The 20646-nt window shown below is 37.7% G+C and overlaps 1 protein-coding gene across 6 annotated transcripts in view; it reads right to left on the reverse strand.

The window, feature by feature from the left end:
* Positions 1 to 20646, reverse strand: part of SMAP1 (small ArfGAP 1) — a 91202-nt gene that overhangs the window by 1474 nt on the left and 69082 nt on the right. For all 6 annotated transcript variants that reach the window (XM_050972187.1, XM_050972192.1, XM_050972190.1 and 3 more), the window contains 3 exons: positions 11239 to 11366; positions 2779 to 2947; positions 1816 to 2147 (listed from right to left, as the gene is read on the reverse strand). In XM_050972187.1, the coding sequence (XP_050828144.1) occupies positions 1816 to 2147; positions 2779 to 2947; positions 11239 to 11366 (629 nt within the window). The remainder of the gene's footprint in view (positions 1 to 1815; positions 2148 to 2778; positions 2948 to 11238; positions 11367 to 20646) is intronic.

The following is a 20646-nucleotide window of genomic DNA, read 5'->3' on the forward strand; positions in this document are numbered from 1 at the left end:
GACAATCAACAAAGAATGAGGTGGATTTATAAACTTGAGTATTATCCAACCATCCTTGCTAAAGAATCTACTCAAAATACTGTAATTCCTTAAAAAACAAGTAAAATAATTCACATGAAATAAATTCACATGTATTTAACATCTAGTTAAAGGTGGGAAAGAATCCAAAATTCAGCACATTCACTTCAGAGCTCCTGCAAAACTATTTCTAGTCTTTACAAATATCTAGTCACTGTAATTTTAAATGCTCAATGTCAAAATGAGTTTAGGAGCAAAAGAGCATGTGGAGCAATTAATATTCAGAGCAAATGAATAGAGGTGTTGGATAAGTAACATTTGATTCAAACTAAAGGCAGCACTAGGTAAAAGTCAGAGTTTATTTAAACATGAGCAAACAATACCAGGTTGCAAAATGAAACTGAAACATTGGTGAAAAATTCAAGTAAATTGCAAATTAGTACTTCAGGGTAAAATTAAGTTCTGTATGCTTTCACACAGAACTGTGTATCTGCAGAAAACAAGCCACCACTGAACCTGCAAATATAAAAAAGGCTGATAAAAACATGCTTTACCCAGTGGTTCATCTCTTCTGGAGAAAAATTCTTAAGCAGCAGACTACATAAAACATATTAGTCTGGTAAAGCAAGCTCTCCCCCTTTCAACTAGTCAGAGTTTAGATCAGAATTCTGCAGACGATGGAATGTCATCATACTGACAACCTCTGATGTGCAAGGGGCACAGGAAGATGTGAAGAACTTGTTCAAGGAGCCAAGTTTTCACATGCAATTGATAAGAGGCAAGATTTTGATTTCAAAGCTGTTATGGGTCTTTTTAAAGCTAGCTACCTATGATAAGACTGCCTCCAGTATATCCACAGATTTTTTTGATCTGACATTTTGAAATTCTCACCTTCAAGAATTACTTTTCAAAGCAGAATGACAGCCTGTATTTTCAAACAGGGGCTGTTGTATCCATGCAGGCAATGCTGTTTACCTTCATAAATGTTCACACCGTAAAATGGAGCAGAACAGTAAAAATTCATATAATCTAATTTAAGTCAGCCATTAAGGCTCTCTTCCTGTATTACTAAGTAAGCAGCATGGAATTATTGTTATCATAATACAAACAATAGTATGAAAAAAATAGTTGCTATTATCAATGCAGAACTCCAAGGGAATAACTTAAGTCTGATCCCTCTGCCTCACCCTGCCCCAATAAATGCTCAAATACTTGATTTCAAGATGTTTCCTTGGAAAATGTACAAATACAGTACTACATGTACATTAACTCTTCTAATGAATCTTTGAAACATGTTTAAAACATAGGATGGAAATGCTACAGATAAATAACTGATGCACCTAAACAAACTATATGCAGGAAAATGTTAAGAGCAGAAAGCACTTCACATTCCACCAAAATTTATTCTGAAATCTGTGAATGAATGTATTCATTGTTAATGGCTATCCTTGAGAAGTTAAATTCTGCTTTTAGTTATAAGGCTGTGTTTCATTTCTAAATTTTTTAACTCTACCTGAGCTAAGCTTTTTACTTGGCTAGCTCTGATGACAGGATGAGAAGAGCTGTGGAAGCAGAGAACTGAGTTTGGACTACCTTGGCAAAATTATTCTCTGCTTTTGTAGTAGTTATCTGTCATTGAACTATTCACTGGTTTGTTAAAATGTGCCTCTGAGCAGTTCACAGTCCAGTAGTCTTTAACTTGACTACACTTGACCTTCCTCCTACAGCCACACTTTTTGTATCCAAAAATCATCATTCTCCCTAAAGCACTCTTGTCTGGGAATTGCCAGTCTTTACCTGAGAGAGGTTCCATTGAGCTTGTTGGTTTTGTTGCAATCCATACTTATTTTGTGGTGGTGTGACCATCTGTCCCACCATTCCACCTTGAGGTCCAACGACAGTTTGAGGAAGTCCCATCACACCAGTTGGTGCAGCACCAGTAAATCCATTGGGCACTCCCACTCCTACCATCACACCTGTGCTTTGTCCCATGACTGGCACTGATTGTCCCATCATGTTTCCCATCATCCCAGTTGCTGCTGGCACAGGAACTCCCATGGCTGGAAAGCCTTGAAAGTGAGTTGATGGCTGCGTGGTAAACGGCATAGAAGATGAGCCCATGAACATACCTGTACCAGAGAAGGGAAGATTTCAGCAGAAGTGTCTCATGATTTTCCACCCCCATCCCACAAGTCAGAAGTGCACCAAAATAATTGTAAGGATAACTCTGTCCATCTGTATGTCAGTGTTGGCAATTTAGCTTCTGGTAAAAGCAAAAAATTACTTTAAAACTCTCTAAGGAAAGGGGCTCACCACAAGTTAAATTGCCAAGAAAGTCTGGCATCCCTGTGGTGAACCAGAATCTTTCAGTTGCTGTATTGGAGGTCTTTGTGTTCACACAAACACAGCTAAACCAAAGCTCTGGCAGTTCTGCAGGGATCCTGACAGACTGCTGCCTGCACACTGGAGACTCAGACCCTCACTGATTAATTGCGTGACAGAGTCTGACTTCACAAATCTTTCAGTAAATTGTACACTTGATAACTTGAACAACTATAAATAAATAAAAATCACATGTTTTTCTTTAGCATCCATATTACATTTCAGTAATTTTTCCCAGTTTTATAAAAGCTGAAAATAGAAACCTTCATTTGAACATAGTTAGCAGGTATCCAACCATAGCTTTATACTTGTATGAGGTAACTTTTCTAGATAAATATTAAAATAGGACTGCACAGAAAGCTCTGCAACATTATTTACCAGGAGCATTTTGCTGCTGCATTGTTCCTGTGCCATACAGTGATAAAATGGAGTCTTTGGAGAGTTGTTTCTTCGCTGACTCTTCGGATTTTGTTGTTTGCTCAGTAAATAGATCAAGATCCCCGGCTGCTCCAGACAAGGTGGCAACTGCTGGTTTAGTGGAAGTGCTCTGGGAAATAAAAGACAAGACAGAATACTGAAAGAAACCAGCAAAAGATGATGTTAAATATTTGCTGTACACCCTTGCCCCTCAACTTAATAAAACCTCATTAATTTACAGAAACTAAATTTAAGTGAATGGGAATTAAAAAATATGTGGTATGACTAAAGACGGAAAAAAGCTGTACAGGCAATACGGAAAGACCTTCAGACCAGATGGAGGTTACAAAACAAAGAAAACTAAATCTTCAACCAGCTTCAGGGCGTACACATACAGATTATTCATTCCTGTTGCTTCTACATTTTTCATCAGTGAGAAGCATAAATCAAGAGCTGGAGTTAGATTATGAAAAATAATTAGGAAATCAATAAGGAGATTAAAATTCACATCTCATTAATCCTCTCATAGGCAGAATAGATTAGAGAAGATCTAAAACAAAAGATTAAGTGCTTTGAAATGTATCTTTGGAGAAAAGGCAAAATTTTGGTTATCTACTTCAAGTAATAAAATTTCTAAAAAACATTGTTTATAATTGGCTTAGAGTTCTGTAAGCACGTTTCACTTATTGAGAAAGCATAATTACTAAAACTTACTGCAATCTAGAAATGAAAAACTAAAACACAGGCAGGCTGGTAGGCTTTGCACTGCTCTTGCAGTAGAATGTTTTATAAGCAAATTACATCCAGTCTCTCAGTGCTGTTATGTTGCCGTTCATACTCATACAGTTCCATGTGGGGGCTTTCTCGGGGAACCAGGCAATACATAGGTTATTGTTATATTCCTTAAAATACACAACTCATCCTGTTACCACTGGGAACTTCTAATGCAAATCAACTGCATGCACAATGAAAAAGAGCCAGGACTGCAAATCATACTTAAACTATTGCCCTATTTAGTCAAGCTAAGTCATCTCCAGCTGTTTAGCATATACCTACTGCACCCACAGCTTGCATGACTGTCAACTCTTCTCCATACAAAAGGAAAATCTTCCTTGGAATACCACTGTCAATGAACTCAACATATAACCAGGTCTGTTTATTGAGATCCCATACCCAAGTTTAGCAGACAAAGGACACCAGAAAATACACAGATATGGAACACCCCTATAATCTTCCTTAAAGCAACTATCTCCGATCTGCTGCTTTTGCTGGTGTGCTACTGACTAAGCCCAGAAAAAGTCCACTATGGTCACACTGGATTTGTTACAAATACCACAACACAAATATGCAGCTTCAAAAAGCATATTAAGTGTATGACTTCTGAAGTGCTAAAACCTCTAGCATAAGATAGTGGAATATATAGGGAAAAAAAAAACCAACAACAACACAGAACAATTCTGTTACCAGCTAAATTAATTTGCAAGAAACCAGCAAGAGAAAGGACTGCAGATTCATACAGATGATGGTGAAAAATTTCCAAAACTGCTGTAGAAAGGGAAGCGAAAAAAAGCCCCAAAAAATGGGAACTTTCTGGAAAGTGAAAAAACCCGCATTTATACTACGGCCAATGTGGGCCAAAGTCAATAGGACTTAGTGGGCAACCAAGAGTGGGCTGACAGCACTACAGAGGGAAAGCAACAGAAACATACCTATGAAACCTCTCTGGCCAGTGAACAATTAAATTTTCCGTTTTTTTCTGTACATACTAAAAAAACTTCTTCCTTCTCACAATAATTTATAATTGCAAAGCAAATCAATTTTTATTTTAGTGGGTAGTAAGAAGCCCTATTTGAGACAATTTTTTATCAGTGTGACATAACCAGTCTTTAAAAATACCAGAATCAGATTTAGCAACACATTCAGGTAAAAGCCCGTCCTAAAAAGCAGCATTGTCTTCCTGTGCATACACCCAGGAAGGCCCATTATTGAATTGTTCCCTGCTGACATGATCTCCTGTGGAGCCTGCCTAGGACAGCCCCTGTGCCACAGCCGTGCCCAGCAGGCTGCAGGGAGGAGCACACAGGAGCACTGCAAATGGGTGAACAGAGGGAGCTTCCCGTCTGCTGCCTGCAGGCAGCAAGGAAAGGATTTGCTTTTCTCTAGAAGGAAGAGCTGGAAGCCTGGAGATCTGATCATGTTATGTTTACAACCTAAGATTAAATGTTCATTTAATGTCTCTTCATTTGGTTTGGTTTTGGAAGATCCTCAAAGGAGTCAAAGCACTGGACTAGCACTCCCTGAAGTGTTCATCAGCTGAATAAATGGAAGGTAATGCAAAATACATGGCAAGAAAACAGCAGGTGGCATTCAAGGTAAAAAACAACCAACATTGACATGATTTTTGTGTCTCTAACATTGTCATGCTACCCAAGACCTCTATAAAAACACACCTGGAATTCATATAATCATTTTCCTACACACAGTGCTCTTACAGAGTCATTAAGCTAAACCTAAATGCTTATCAGGTGCTTAAGGATCATACTGGTAAGCAGTTTCATGGTATCAGTGCAACAGAATTTTTCCTACAAACTGAAGGAGAGGTGGCAAGAGAGGAAATGAAAGAGGGAAGTGGGACAGTGGGACACATGGAGTTGAGAGAAGGACTGCAGGTGAGAAAAAACCCACATGTGCACTTTCCTGCTATCTGCATGTCTCTGGGAGATATCTAGAAAAGCAGGATGGCCTGTAGAAAAGCCAGGTCTTCCATTTGTATGGTGATAAATAATAGTCCCACACAACATTTTCAATTTCTCCCTGCTGAGAGATATTTGCATAGGGAAAATACAGCCTAACACACAATTATTCTCATGTAAGCAAGGTACTAAGTACATTATTAAGGTCTTAAATTCTATATACAATTCTTACCCTTTTTATCTTTGCACTGTAGATGGATGTAGATTGATGTTTATTTCAATTCTTCCTGTTTTGATTTTGCATATTTTGTTTTTAGACATCTACCCAGTTCCATTAAAAATAATCAACTGTTATTTCCTGTTAATAACTAATGAGGAAATGAGCACTCAACTATATTCAGTTCACAAAGAAAAACACTAAATCTGTTCTCTTGCTTTTAGGAATTATCAGCAATATCTGAAAAAGATTAAGATTTCTATCACTTTCTCTAATCACATCCAAGAATATAATTAACCTTACAATAAGATTAAAAATTCAACTTTATTTTTTGCTGCATGTCCAGTACTCACAACAAGCATTACATTTCCTCTGCAATCATCCTTGTCTAAGCCTGAAAATATTTATCTTCCCTGCAGTCCCATTTCCAACTCCTTCTTCAGATTTCCCTTCTCTAGAACTTAAAATAAATTTTTGTTCCTCTAGACTCTGTTCAGCTGACTCTTTCTGGTTCTGGAGTATGATGTCTGCTCTTTCACTATGCTCCACCTAAGGCATTTAAAGTACCAAAGAGAGTATAATCATGGATTCATAAATGGTTTGGGTTGGAAGGGATCTTAAAAATCATCAAGTTCCAACCCCTTGACATGGGCAGGTCACCTTTCACCAGATCAGGTTACTCAGAGTCCTGTCCAATCTGGCCTTGAACGCTGCCAAGGACTGGGGCATACACAACTTCTCTGGGCAACCTGTTTCAGAGTCTCACCACCCTAACAGTGAAGAACTTATTCCTAATATTTAATCTAAACCTACCCTTATTCACTTGGAAGCCATTTTCCCTTGTCCTGTCACTAGACTCCCTAAAAAAGAGTCCCTCCCCATCTTTCCTGTACTCCACCTTCAAATACTGAAAGGTCACGATAAGGTGTCTCCAGAGCCTTCTCTCTTCTCCAGGCTGAACAACCCCAATGGTCTTGGCCTCACTTCACAGGACCAGTGCTCTATCCCTCTGAGCATCTTTGTGGCCCCACTCTGCTCCAACAGGTCCATGTCCTTCCTATGTTGGGAACCCCAGAGTGCAGGCAGGGCTCTCATGAGAGTGTAGCAGAGCTGGGGAATCACCTCCCTTGACCTGCTGGTCACACTTCTGATGCAGCCCAGGATACTGCTGGGTTTCCAAGCTGAAAGTGCACACTGCCAGCTCATACTCAGATCTGCACCCACCAGCCCCCCCAAGTCCCTCTGTGCAGGCCTGCTCTCAACTTATTGCCCAGCCTGCAGTCATGTTTGGAATTGCTCTAACTCCATTTGAAGGAATTAAACTTTTGCTTTCAGATACCTGAAAATATAGATAGGGGTAAAGCAAACATAAGCACAAGCTACAAGCATTTCAGCTGATTGTATTGGAATAGGACTACACAGCTCTCCAGTCTTGCCCTGCTTAAATAACATTCATGATAAAGCAAATTTCTGAAAAAATACATTTTTACATAAAATCTGAGAACTTTGACACATTAACATCACTATAATTCATTAATAAGTTGAGACTTGTTTGCCAATCTATGGCAACCCTGTAGATACACACACCTGGCCTCAGGGGAAAAATGAGTATTTATGAATATGTCTTTATTTAAAATACACCACCAAAGTTTTTCAGATAAGAATCATGAAAAACACACACCATCTCTATGAAAATACACTTTTGTTGCCATTGAACTGATTCTCAGCTCCCAATACAGTACAATTCAAACCAGACACAGACAAAAAAAATCCAAGAAAGTTTAAGTTGACTAGATTTTAGTATCCTTAGAGCAAGATATATATTAAATATTTCACTGAATTAATACTTCTAAACTTAATACCTCACAATTCTTCCCCTCTCTTCCTCCCTACAAATTTCACTGAAGAATGAAGATCACACTTTTGCTGGAAGAAATACCATACCAAATTTGAAATTAGCGTGTGGCTAAAACAATTTAGGAAATTGTATTAAGTAGAGGTAAAAATGATAGACCTTTGCTCAGTTCCTATATAATACTTGGCAACAAGCCCTATTCTAATACCTATAATTTAGCTATGCCCACTTCACATGAAAAAACCATCATCAAACATATGAAATGTTCTTTCCTTTCTGTGCCCATGAATAATGCACATGCCTTTTATCTAGTTCTACTGTAGGAGCTGCTTAAGGTAACTCTTCTTAAACCCCCCCTGAGTTTGCTAATAGGCAAAATTCTATAAAAAACCAAATTACTCTGTCACATATTGTTCTTTACCAGTCCTTTACAAACTCAACAGTTTGCATAATAGCATAGAGCTATACAGAATGGTGGGAAGAAACATTTTAAATATTTTTGAAAACTCTGATAAAGACACATATCTGAAAGCAGAGTCAAAGTACTCATGATCATCAATGCTCTAGTCACATTTGAAAAAGGAGAAACAAATGCTTTTGTTTTCACTTGAAAAACATGTCTTGGCTATGACAATGGACATAAATCCTAAGTTTTGCAGACATCATGATGTTTCAGTCTCACAATAAAACATTCAAACAGACATTTCTGTGCTCCACAGTGCCATAAAACAGAGTGCATTTAGCATTAAATGCTGCCTTTCAGGTTAAAATGGAGAAGGAAAGCAATCTTGTGAAAACTCAAGGGTCATACAGATCAGTTTGAGGAGCACCAAAAAATTCCCTTATTTTTCAGAAGAAAAGTTCTCAAATCCCACTATGGCACCTCAGACACACCTACAATGCAGACCATAATGGTAAATATCTCAGCAAGAAAGCAAGCCACACTATTCCACATTTGAAACCCTTCTTCTACTTAATTTTTAAAAATTTCAATACGTTCTATTAATAGATATTCAAACCAGTTCAAGTTAGGGATTGGCCATGGACTTCTACTCTAAATTTTCCAATTTCAACCACAGGAACTGAATGTTAGGATTACTCAACTGCTGATCTGAGTTCATGCCCACTTCACCAATTACAGCCTCACACAAAATAATTTCACATTATAATCACACCTCTTATTTACTTCAAGAAATTTAAATAGACCAAGTCCTTAAACCCTCTCATAATAAGGCACCCTGTATTCTCCTAATTCTTCTCTGAATCCCATACAACTTTTTTCCATGTTGCAAAGTGAAAGATCTTACAAAATACTTATAGCACTGCCAAATGAGAGACAACTTCTCCCCAGTCTCAGTTCCCAGGCTAGACATCACCATCCTGAAACAGAAGCCATGCAAGGTCTTGATAATCCTAAAGAAAACCAGGATAATAATAATAATATTCAGGATAATAAAGAACCAGGACAATAATAATATTCTCTTTGCCCCACTTTAGCAAGCAACCCATGTAATCACCATCAGAAACCTGTCTTCTGCTACCCACCTGTGTTCTTGTCTCTTATCTGTAGATTATCTGATTACATTATATTTTCTTTGAGATACTGATTAAAAATGGAAGATAACCAAGAATTAAATCTTGTAATACACCATAAAGATTGTGTGCTTAATAAAAAAAAATGCATGCTGAAAGTTCTGTCTGTTCCTCCTGATTACAGCATTCAGAGGAAAGAAAAATGTCACTATAAATCTGGGCAGGTTTGTTTACAGCAAGTAAATATATTCATGCTTTCTAGTATATAAACAAGGTGATACTCACCAGATATTGAGAATAGTATTGTATTTTCTACCACTTTTTAATCAATTTGATAAATACCATACTTAGTCTAGAAACTAGCACAAAGATGAACAACATGTCAAAATATTCCTCTCACAAAAGGTCCAGTGACCAAATCTTTATCACAGAAATACATTTAAAATGTTATATATACATATAATTCAGTATGCTTTAGCAGCTACTCCATTATTGAACTCATCACTAGTCATCATCACGTAGGGTATCACCCTTCACATTGCTTTTTTTCACTCTTAAATATTTAGCCTTCTTTTGGATTTCCTGCAATCTTCAGCTAAATAATTCTTTAACCAGCAGGTCACATCACATGTCCAAGGAATAGAAACAAAAGAAGCGTTTTCTCTTCTTTCTCAGGTTGCTCTTTTTTCCTGGGCACACAGTAACTACATACAGCAGTTATCACTTCCAGCTTCAGAAGGGCTGGAAAGGGGGAAAACCAGAATTCAGTGCTATCCATTATGTACAACACTACCATTGTCCCATTTATTTTGAGACCAAGTGAAAACCTCACGATTCTAGATTTGAATTTACTTAATCTACACCCAAATGTAACAAATTAAAAACTAAGGGAAGCTAGAAAGGAGTTACTGCTTTTCACATCTAGCTCTACAGGGATTAATTTTGACATAAAACATTAGAATAGCAGACAAAAACCACTTAAATATTGCTGTTCCTGGTACTTTGACCAGAGAATTCCACAAGGGATAAGAAAATCTACATAAAAATCTCCTTTGCAATTTTAGCTAACACATCCAAATCTAAATGTAAACATACACATTATTTCCCTCACTGTTTAAGGGTCGCTTAACACATGGTGGAAAGCTTGTGGATACTATGACAACTAAAGGATGAAGAGAGTAGAGATCACATGTCCCAAAATCATCAATTCAAGAATACACACAATTCTTTCTGGTTCAGCAGAGTGAGACAGAAAGCCTTACACAAAAATAAGCTTCTAAATGACCTTAACAAAATGCCCCAGATGGGGAAGCTAGCCCAGCACTACTCCAAAACCTCCCTCTCAGAAGCCACTCTGGGTTAAGGAAATCTGCATATGTGCAGCACGAACACCCTGCTCTTTGAGTTGTATGGCTACTTTAGGAGAGCTGCAGCTTCAAGCAGTTTCTTTGTGTGTACCAAAGCTGCCTTTCCAGGCTACAACAGGCATGGTGATGGTTTGCTCCCAAACTATCATGGCTATAAGAAGGAGCAGGCCAAGTGCAAGAGCTATGTTACTCTCAAGTACAAGTTCCAAGATGATACAAAAGACAGATAAGCCCAGGTAGCAATATATTTTTTCTTGATATCTGTTCTTGATTTTCAGTATGAAACTCCAGACCCCAAATTCTGAGCAGGCCTAAGAGAGAAGTATCTGCTGCAGCCTTTCCTAAATATCAGCATCACAAAGCAATAAGAGATCTTAAGAAGGATGACTTGATGCCCAATAACCTGAGAACATGAAGTTATATTCTGCAATACCTATTAAAAAAAGAGCAAGACCAAAGAATATAAATGAAAAGAAAACATTACTACCATCACTAGGGTTAAGACAGAATCCAATTCAGCTGAATAACCAGAAGGAAAGACCACACCATTTACTTCTATATCAAAGCAGTCCAGAAGCTTGAAGAGGTGAGAAAAACATTGATGTTACAGTTTAACTATCTCTAGTCATGAGGTGCTTAGGATGTGTTGAGAAGTGTGTGCTCCTTCTGTGAATGAACAATTTCCTAAAGGAAAGTACACATGTGCATGCACATATTTACACATGCATATAACTAAATACACTTTATAAATTTTACCTGAGCAGGAGGTACTGCAGCTGCTGGTAAAGGATTAGAGATCATGGGGCCAAAGATATCCAGGTCATCATTCAGTGCTGTGACAGCAGCAGTGCCTCCATTTGTAACAGATGCTTCAGCTGGACCATCTAAAAAAGCAACAGAATCACTTTTAAAGTGAAAATTAGGAATATCTTAACATCATGAGAATAATTAAAGCTGTCTATTCCCTCCTACCCTGCCCCCATGTGCTCAATTTCTGAGATATTTTTCAGACTGCGATATTGTTCAGATTTTGTAAAGACATCTTTCCCAAAGAAGATGGCACATTACTGTCCTTCAGGAAAAAAACAAACAAAAAACAACCAATGACAAAAAACCTACTTAAAACTTCCCTAAGGACAACCACACCAACATAGCAGTACACACTAGTTATTTTTCAGGAGTCTCTGCACACCAACATTTGTAGTTAGAATTTAAATAGATGTCTTACTGAGAAGGTCCAAATTTGGTAGCCATGTATCAGACAAAATACACTCATCTGTGCTCCGGAATTAAAATTTGCATTTTAGAATCCATGAAGTTATTCTTGATATGCTAATTTTCTCAAGAGTATATAAATAAACTTTGGACTAGGGAAAAGGTCCACTCTTCCCCTTTTTTAAAAGTACTTTGCACAGACTTTATTCTAAAGCTCCATACGAGCACACCTGCCAGGCACACTGAGCTAATAATCCGTAAGAACCTACAGCTCTCACTCTGAGCCGTGGTGTCTGTAAGCCACTTTAACAAATGAACACATTTACTGATCTAGGTGAAAGTGGATGCATGCATGACAAAAAAAGAATTATGCTTTAAAGAGAATTTGTAAAAAAGTACTTTAAAAGATACAGAGACAAAAATATCACAAAAGTGTTTTTAAGGAACAGAGCAACCACCCTCTTTTGTTTTCAAGCTGCTCAAGAAAAAGGCATAAGAATTGGCTAATAAATTTATATCTAAGCATGTAACTAGTGGGTTTCTATAACACAGAGCTTGACAAATACAAAGGTGACTCTGGATTCTGCTGAACTTTATAATGACTGAATAGTCCTAACAGGAAGGTTAAGAAAGCTTATACAAGCAATAGAAGAAGTTAAGTCTAAAATTAACCAGTCTCAGTGCAGAAGTTAGACTTCTCTAGTAGAACAAACTAGCTGAATAAAGTCAAAACTTTCTCTGCAAAAGAAACACTGCCATAACTGACACAGATGTTTACACATCACAGGAGGGTCAGTATTCCAAAAACCCTAAAGTACAGTATACTGAAAACGGTACACTGCCACTAACGTCGTAAGACTGCATTCTGAAACAATCCACTCAGAAGATGATTACCCACAGATGCTGTGCTGGTTTTGGCTGGGATAGAGTTAATGTTTCTCTCAGTAGCCAGTATGGGGCTTTTATTTGGATTTGTGCAGGAAATACTTGGTAACACAGGGAGGTTTTCATTATTGCCAAGCAGTGCTTGCACAGCGTCAAAGACTTTTCTGACCCTACCCCACCCCATCAGTGAGGAGGCTGGGGGTACACAAGGAGTTGTGAGGGGACACAGCCAGGACAATGACACCAGCCACCGAAGGGATATTCCATACCAACACATGATGTCATGCTCAGTATATAAAGCAGTGGGAAGAAGAAGGAGGAGGAGGAGGAAGACCTTTGGAGTGATGGCATTTGTCTTCCCAAGTCACTGTTACATGTGATGGAGCCCCAGTTTGCTAGGGATGTCTGAACAACTGCCTGCCCATGGAAAGTGGTGGATGAATTCCTAGTTTTGCTTTGTTTACATGCACAGCTTTTGCTTTACCTGTTAAACTATTTTTATCTCAACCAACAAGTATTCTCACTTTTACCCTCTGGATTCTCTTCCCCATCCCTTGAGGGGAGTGAACAAGTGGCTGTGTGGGGCTTAGTTGCCAGCTGGGGTCAAACCATGGCAGATGCCTTCTCATTTCTGTCTGCCTTCCATGAAGGCAAAATGGCCATGGGAATGAGTTAACACTAGTAGATTTTCTCTACTGAGCAAAAAGTGAGCAGCTTGAGGAATGTGAAGTAGCCACCTCAGTTTTGTTACTCTTCTGTGATTTGACTTTGCTGGGGAGACTGCTGTTGCACTGATTCTGAAAAGCAAAGCTACAAACTCAGCCATGATTATGAGATAGAGTCACTTACACCTTAATGCAAATGTTGCCTCCTTCCCTTATTTCTGATAAATGGAAGCCAGTGGACAGCAAAATGACCATATGTATAATCTGCTGCACCATTCGATGCACATTAGTGCTTTGAGATGTGTGCAAATAACTTTACTGGTCATTTAAGCATAAGCTTCTTTTGAGGTCATTCTGCAGACTGGCAGTTCCAAAAACAACTCCCCAAAGGTTCACTGTTTCAGATAAATTTAGGAATGAACTGTGCATAATTTTCAAGCAAAACGACTGTCAGGAATTAATAATTTAATGTTCTCATTTTCTCAGTCATGTATTTAAAAAAAAAAAAAAAAAAGAATCTTTCTTGTCACATTCCAAAGCAGTTTAGATTTCCTGAATGTAAAGGTGTTTAACATAGAAGACTGAAAATTAAAATGCAATCATTTACTGAAACAAGCACTTCACATATTTAGAACAGTCATGACAGAACTCATTTGCAAAAATATAGTAGTTTTCAAGTATTTAATATGCTGCTTATAAATTAATATTACAAAACCTAAGATTTTTGCTAAATTTGTTCTGTAAGAATGCTGTTTGGCAAAGCACATGCCTTTTATCTCTTACTGAATAAATACCTCCCTGTCTCCACTGATGCAGAAACCAGACATTTTGAATTACTGTTTACAACACAGTTTTAAGCCTGTATGAATAGTATTAATAGATGATCCTGTTTTACTGATTTCTCAAAAGGTAATAGTTGGAATATTTATATCTATTGAAAAGAGACTCCAAAACCCTTCCCCCTTCCCTACTGAAAGAAATAAGTTTCAGAATATAGAAGAAAACCTAACAGTGTATTCACGCCAGTTTATTACTTGTAGCAATATTAGTGTTTCCATTTAAATCTATTTGCATGCAGGCACATACAGTCTTGATTTTCAACATAGTAATTCACATTATTATACAGAGATTATGGATAGTTTCAACTTCAACACACTAGGTCATGGATTAGGATGCATCTCCTCCTTTCCCTTCTCATTTTAAAACATTTCTGTAATATAAAAAAGATACTTCAGCAGAGTCCACAGTTTTAATTTATTCTAAGTATATCACTATTCATTCAACTTGTGCCACCTACCATTAAAGCCCGAATAGAAGAGGTGGTGTGTGTATGACAGAAGGAAACACAGCTGCAGCCTTTCCAGGGAACAGGTAAACATCAGATTAAGTTACATGGGCCTGTCTGAGTATTTTGAAAAAATTATAGCTTCAGCCATCACAGGATAACTTTGAAGCAATTAGCTTTTGAGAAACAGTACTTCCATCACTTTTCTGGAAAACACATCCATAGCTAGGAATGAAATGTTCCATGTAGCAAAAACCACTGCAATGAGAGTAGATGCAAAGCAGGGCTTCCATGCTCAGTCAGAGAAGGGAATGTGAAGAGTCTATAGATGTTGTTCTTCACCCTTGCTCTTAGGTGTGGTTCCAAAACTTCTCTTCTTACAGTTTATGTCAATATTACACACAATATATGACTGCTGTCTGCCACACTGCAACAGCAGATGATGCTTCTGACTTCAGATTAGCCAATCTTGTTTCAGTTTGATAGCAGAAACAGGAACTGTTTACCAGGATGTACTCAATAATATAGTGAAGGGTGCCAGTGAAGTTTACCTTTACAGCTCTTTTTCTGTATAGATTTTATTAATCCCTGACATGATAATTTCCAATTCAGTGCTGCCTTCTGTTATTCATATGCATCATACTTTCACATACATCATCAATTCTTGGTATATTTATCTGCACCAATAGTGAGAAAGACCAGCAGAAGGGCTTCAAAGGGACAGAAGGAGAGGAAGCAGCAAAAAAGCAGATCTGGTCTTAAACTCTAGATTTCTGAAACTCATTTTTATGGACCAATTGTTAACAATAACTTTGTTATTAAGCAGCCACATATTTTTATATATACAATCATTTATGACAGCCATAGCAAGACTTTCAATAAAGAGAATATGCATATGATTATTTTTTACACCAAATTACTAGAAAGGCAGAACTGAGAGAAATAGGTCAATAGTTCCAACGAAAATCTGGGGCAAAGATTCAAATAAGGCCTGTCTGGCTAAAATTATTGCAGAATTATTTAATACATTAGTAAAATTTTATTTACTGCTAAAACCTTTGCAGAAAGGAAACAGCATTCTCAGGGAGACAATTTCTATATAATACTTCTGAAAATAAAATGTGGAAAGCCAGAAAGCTAGTAATGCCTCAAGTGGTTGTAAATGTTTTCCTCTTGGGTAGATATATTGCTTACCTAAGCATAATCTGAACATTGCAGCAATACTATAAATGTTAACATATTTACAAGCTCAAGAACTGGGGCCATGCAAACCTCATGAGGTTCAACCAGGCCAAGTGCAAAGTCCTGCAACAGGTCAGGGCAATCCATGCTATAAATACAGGCTTGAGGATGAATGGATTGAGAACAGCCCTGCAGAGCAGGACCGATGGATCCTGGAGGATGAAAATCTGGACATGAGCAGGCAATGTGCACCAGCAGCCCAGAAACTCAACTGTATTCTGGGCTGCATCCAAAGCAGCATGGCCAGCAGGTTGAGGGAAGGGATTCTTCTTCTCTTCTCCACTCTGGTGAGACCCCCACCTAGAGTGCTGCACCCAGCTCAGGGGTCCCCAGCACAGGAAAGACACAGACCTGTCGCAGCAGATCCAGAGAAGGGTCATGAGGATGATCAGAGGAATCTCTCCTGTAAGGAAAGTCTGAGATAGTTGGGGCTGTTCAGCCTGGATAAGAGAAGACTCCAGGGAGACCTTATTGCAGCCTTCCAGTACCCTAAAGACCTCCAGGAAAGATGGGGACAGACTTTTTACTAGGGTCTGGAGTGATACAATGTGGAGGGATAGAATGCAAGAAAAATAATAAAATAAAGATAGTGCAGAAGGTAGCCTCACACCTGAGGAGTTGCAGCTGCACTAATCAGCAAAGATGAGGAACAGGCCTGCTCTTAATAGGCCACAGCTGTGTCCAATAAGAAGAAGAGTGCAACAAGAGAGTTGGAGTTTGTTGGCTGTGCTGTGAAGAAGGAGTTAGTACTGTAAGGAGCTGCCCATGAGAAATCACCAAGAAGGTATGGAACTTTTGCAATAAGATGACAACAATACAACAAGGGGTAATGGTTCTAAACTAAAACAGGATACATTCAGACTAGATATAAGAAAGAAATTTTTCCCAATAAGGATCGTGAAAGGTTGCCCTGAGAGGAGGTAGCTGCCCCTTCCCTGCAAACATTCAAGGCCAGGTTGGACAGGGCTCTGAGTAACCTGATCTAGTTGAAGATGTCCCTATTTATGGCAGGGGGGTTGGACTAGATGACCTTTAAAGGTCCTTCCAACCCAAACTATTCTAGAAGTCTGTGATCTATATGTGCATATATGATATTTATATATTTACAAATCTATCTTCACTATTTTTTAAATGCAACTTTCTGACTTAAGACCAACCATGTCTCAGTTATGCAACATTCAGCTGCATTTCATATCACTATTAAAACTTCTCAAAACTTTAGAGAACTCTTTCACAGAATATTTCCCATGCAGAAGAAGATGAGCAGCTTTTAGCATATCGTATTTTACCTCCAACCATGCCAGATGAATGCCCCACACATCAAATTCAGTAAATATCATAATAAATCTGTTTTCTTCTAGTTATTTATTGTAACTACAGTGGTTAATTCAGAATATGAAATTGTTGATTTTTTTGAAGGGCACATCTAAACGTGGCAAATGATGCAGAATATGTAAAATGCACTCTTCTTCTTTCTGGTAATTCTGTAAGGTAATATAATTTAAGACCACTATATTTTCCTTTCTTTCCTCTCTATGTCAAAGGAATTTCTAAGTGGCCTACCTTGGCAAACATAATGATCACAATCTGCCTGTGTAACATTCCAATATTCCATGGACATTTGTACATTGCTATCATGACATTTTAAACAAAATATTAACAAATCATTTACATCAACCTGTCATAAAAGACATCTACCTTGTAAAAGTTAAAAAAAAACAAAAAAGAACACAGAGCACAAGGTTAACACTAGAAAGATGAAAATACAGCACTGCAAATAATTTAAGTGCCAAAGAACTGTGGCTTACACACTGTGACTTTCAAACCAAAGACTGTTTCCTATAATTATCCTATTAAAAATTCATTTTATAACATCCTGTATTATTGATTTTAGTGTCAATTTTAGATCTCCACATTTTCAACAGGGCATTCTTCCAGCATGGGTAAGATCCAAATAATTGTAAAGATGACTATAAAAGCAGCTTCAGGCTTGGCCTACAGAAACAGGTTATTATTTCCCACTACTTGGGAAGAGAGGGAAGGAATCTGAGGTGTCACAGCAAGGACACTAACACTGCTGCCTGTAGAGAGTATAAAAATATTTAGCTTGGTCATGTGTATTTCCCCACCTTTTTGTATGAGGAGTTCTGAATAAAAATCTGTTCTGAATCAGAAAGCCAAAACCCATGAATGTTGTTGCATCATCAAAAAGTAAGTATCTAAACAGCATCTCAGTAACAACCCCCTGATGAGGAAATCTAGGGAAGCACACAGATCTATTTAAAAGGGCTCAGAACAAATACAAAAGTGACAGTAGGGTCACTGAGGATATTATGCCTCTTCTCCTATTACAAGATTTAAAGGTACAATTCCCTAAGGCATATTTTCTTGAAAATTTTGCAATTTGTAAAGCAAAGTGAAAGAGAGTTTCGTTTTAGAAAATTGCTCAGCTACAATTTTCATAGGATAATTCCTGTCTATGGAAGTTTACCTTCTGATGAGGTCACTTCTGCAAAACCAACTGAGACAAAAAGAACAATGACCCAGAGACTAACACTATACTCAAAGCTAGCAGTGAGGATTACTCAAGAAAATACTTTGCCAAGAAGTTGGGCTGTTCTGAAAGCAAAAATTATTCTAGCGTGAATTCTGATCCATTAAAATTACTTAACCTGTTATCACAAGTGATTTTGAGCTGTCCTACTAAAAGCTAGTACTATTCTCCACTTGCAGAAATGAAGTCCTAAGAGAATGAATCCTCATTAGAAAAATGTCTGCTCAGTAAGAAGAACGAGCTAAGCAATCGTATCCATTTTAATATTATTTGATTTGACATATCAAACATTTTAATCAGCAGTGCATCACTGCAGCAAAAGAGGTGAGTGAAATTCTGGGATGTATCCACAGGGGTGTTACTTGCTGAGGCAAAGATGTGATCATCCCACTCAACTCAGCACTTCCAAGGCTTCAACCTGGAGTCTGTTCCCAGTTCTGGCTCCCACAATTCAGGACAGACACGGACTGGAGAGGGTCCAGAGGAGAGGCATGAAGATGGCCAAAGGGCTGCAGGACCTGCTCTGTGAGGGGAGACTGAAGGAGGTCAGTCTTTTCTCCCTGGAGAAGGGAAGGTTCAGGAAGACTTCATCCCAGCGTGCTAGTACTTAAAGGGCAGCTATGAAGGGGACACAGCCTCTCTCTTCACAACACACAGAGCCACATGGGGAAGACAGGGGGCAACAGCTACAAGTTTGTCAATGTAAGAAAGAAATTTTTTACTGTGAGATCAACTACTAGAACAACTCCACATATGACAGAGTTCCCATCAATGGAGGTTTGCAGGCTGTGTGCCTAGATAGGATGTTAGATAATTTCTACACTCCCCTTTCCATTGACTCCTTGGACTAGAAGGTCATTTGAAGCCCCTTCCAACCTGGACTGGTTCTATGATATACTGGGTTGATGTGACTTCTCTTTTAATACTATCTGAAGTCTTCTATTGCAGGTGCTAATTAAAAGGCAACTCTTCAAATGAAATATGCAGGTCTGCTCTCATTAACAAATATCTCATTTGCAGCTCAGTGGATTCCAAGTGCTACTGGCTTATTACACTGCTTTTCAATTTGTTATTTAAAAGACCTTTAAGCATTCCCTCCTCTAAAATCATGGGCTTTTAACATACATATTATAAACTTTGCCCTTTTTATATCTCACTGAAGAAGCAGAGCTGTTGAGCACCAATTATAATACTATTTTCATTGCACATTACATCCCAAGTTAGCCAATGTAATCTGAGTTCATTATTGTATCATAAAACAGTGTTACCAAGATACTTTTCAAATCATGACAAACAGAATACAGAAGCCTAGCAATCTCAAAACCACATATTGATTAAATTTTAGGTTTTAATTAGGTTGTTGGTCTGCTAAAGGAAATTAAAGGAGAATCAGCTTTCCATCAGGTCTAAATTACTTTTTTTTTTTAAATAGGCTCATTCTACATTCATTCTGCAGTGTTAATTAAGATTTGCACACCTATAGTAGCAATTACTTGGAATGAGATATGGACAACATACACATAACCCAGGCAAAAATGGTACTTTACTGTTAGCTCTACATCAGAAGGAAAAAAACACTGACGTGAATTTTAAAACAGAGAAAACATTTACTGTTTTATCACATTATTCATACCTTGAAACAAAAAATTTGAAAAAACCCCAAAACACTCTTCTACAAAGTGAAGGAATTAGAATTGCATTTAAGAGACTCATTAGCCTCCTCCAATATAACATAGAAATTGTGTAGAAAATTAAGAGTAACCATTACATGGAGAGAAAGTGAATAGTCTTAATATCCATTCACAACTTGTAGATGATTTTCCTAACACAGAAACAAAAATAAATAAAAATAGTGTAATATTTTATGTCTTCCATTTACATTTTAAGATACAATCAAATGGAAAAACCGTTTAGAGCAACACTAGATAAATGAAAGACATATATTATGAGAATGGCCTATACACAACAGTATAGGCAGACAGTGTCAATTAAATTATTTTACTAGCAACTACTTTATTTACAGGACAAACCCATAGTTACCTGCCAGTCAGAAAACAAAAAGGTGAATTAGATAAAAATGAATGACAGTTGCAGTCAGTACAGAACACTGAAATGCCCACTATATTAAGTTTTACAAGGTATTAGTCAGCTGCAGTCTGACAGTTTACTATTCTTTTAACTAATATGGGAAATGTATGATATATTGTCTTTTACAGATACATGATTCAGATGACCTCAGAATTTTCATTAAAAAGTACACTTGTACCATAAACAATGAAATAATACAATCCACAAGGCCTTTGAAGATCACTTTGATA

The sequence above is a fragment of the Serinus canaria genome, chromosome 3 (genome assembly GCF_022539315.1).
Source record: "Serinus canaria isolate serCan28SL12 chromosome 3, serCan2020, whole genome shotgun sequence".
Lineage (NCBI taxonomy): Eukaryota > Metazoa > Chordata > Aves > Passeriformes > Fringillidae > Serinus > Serinus canaria.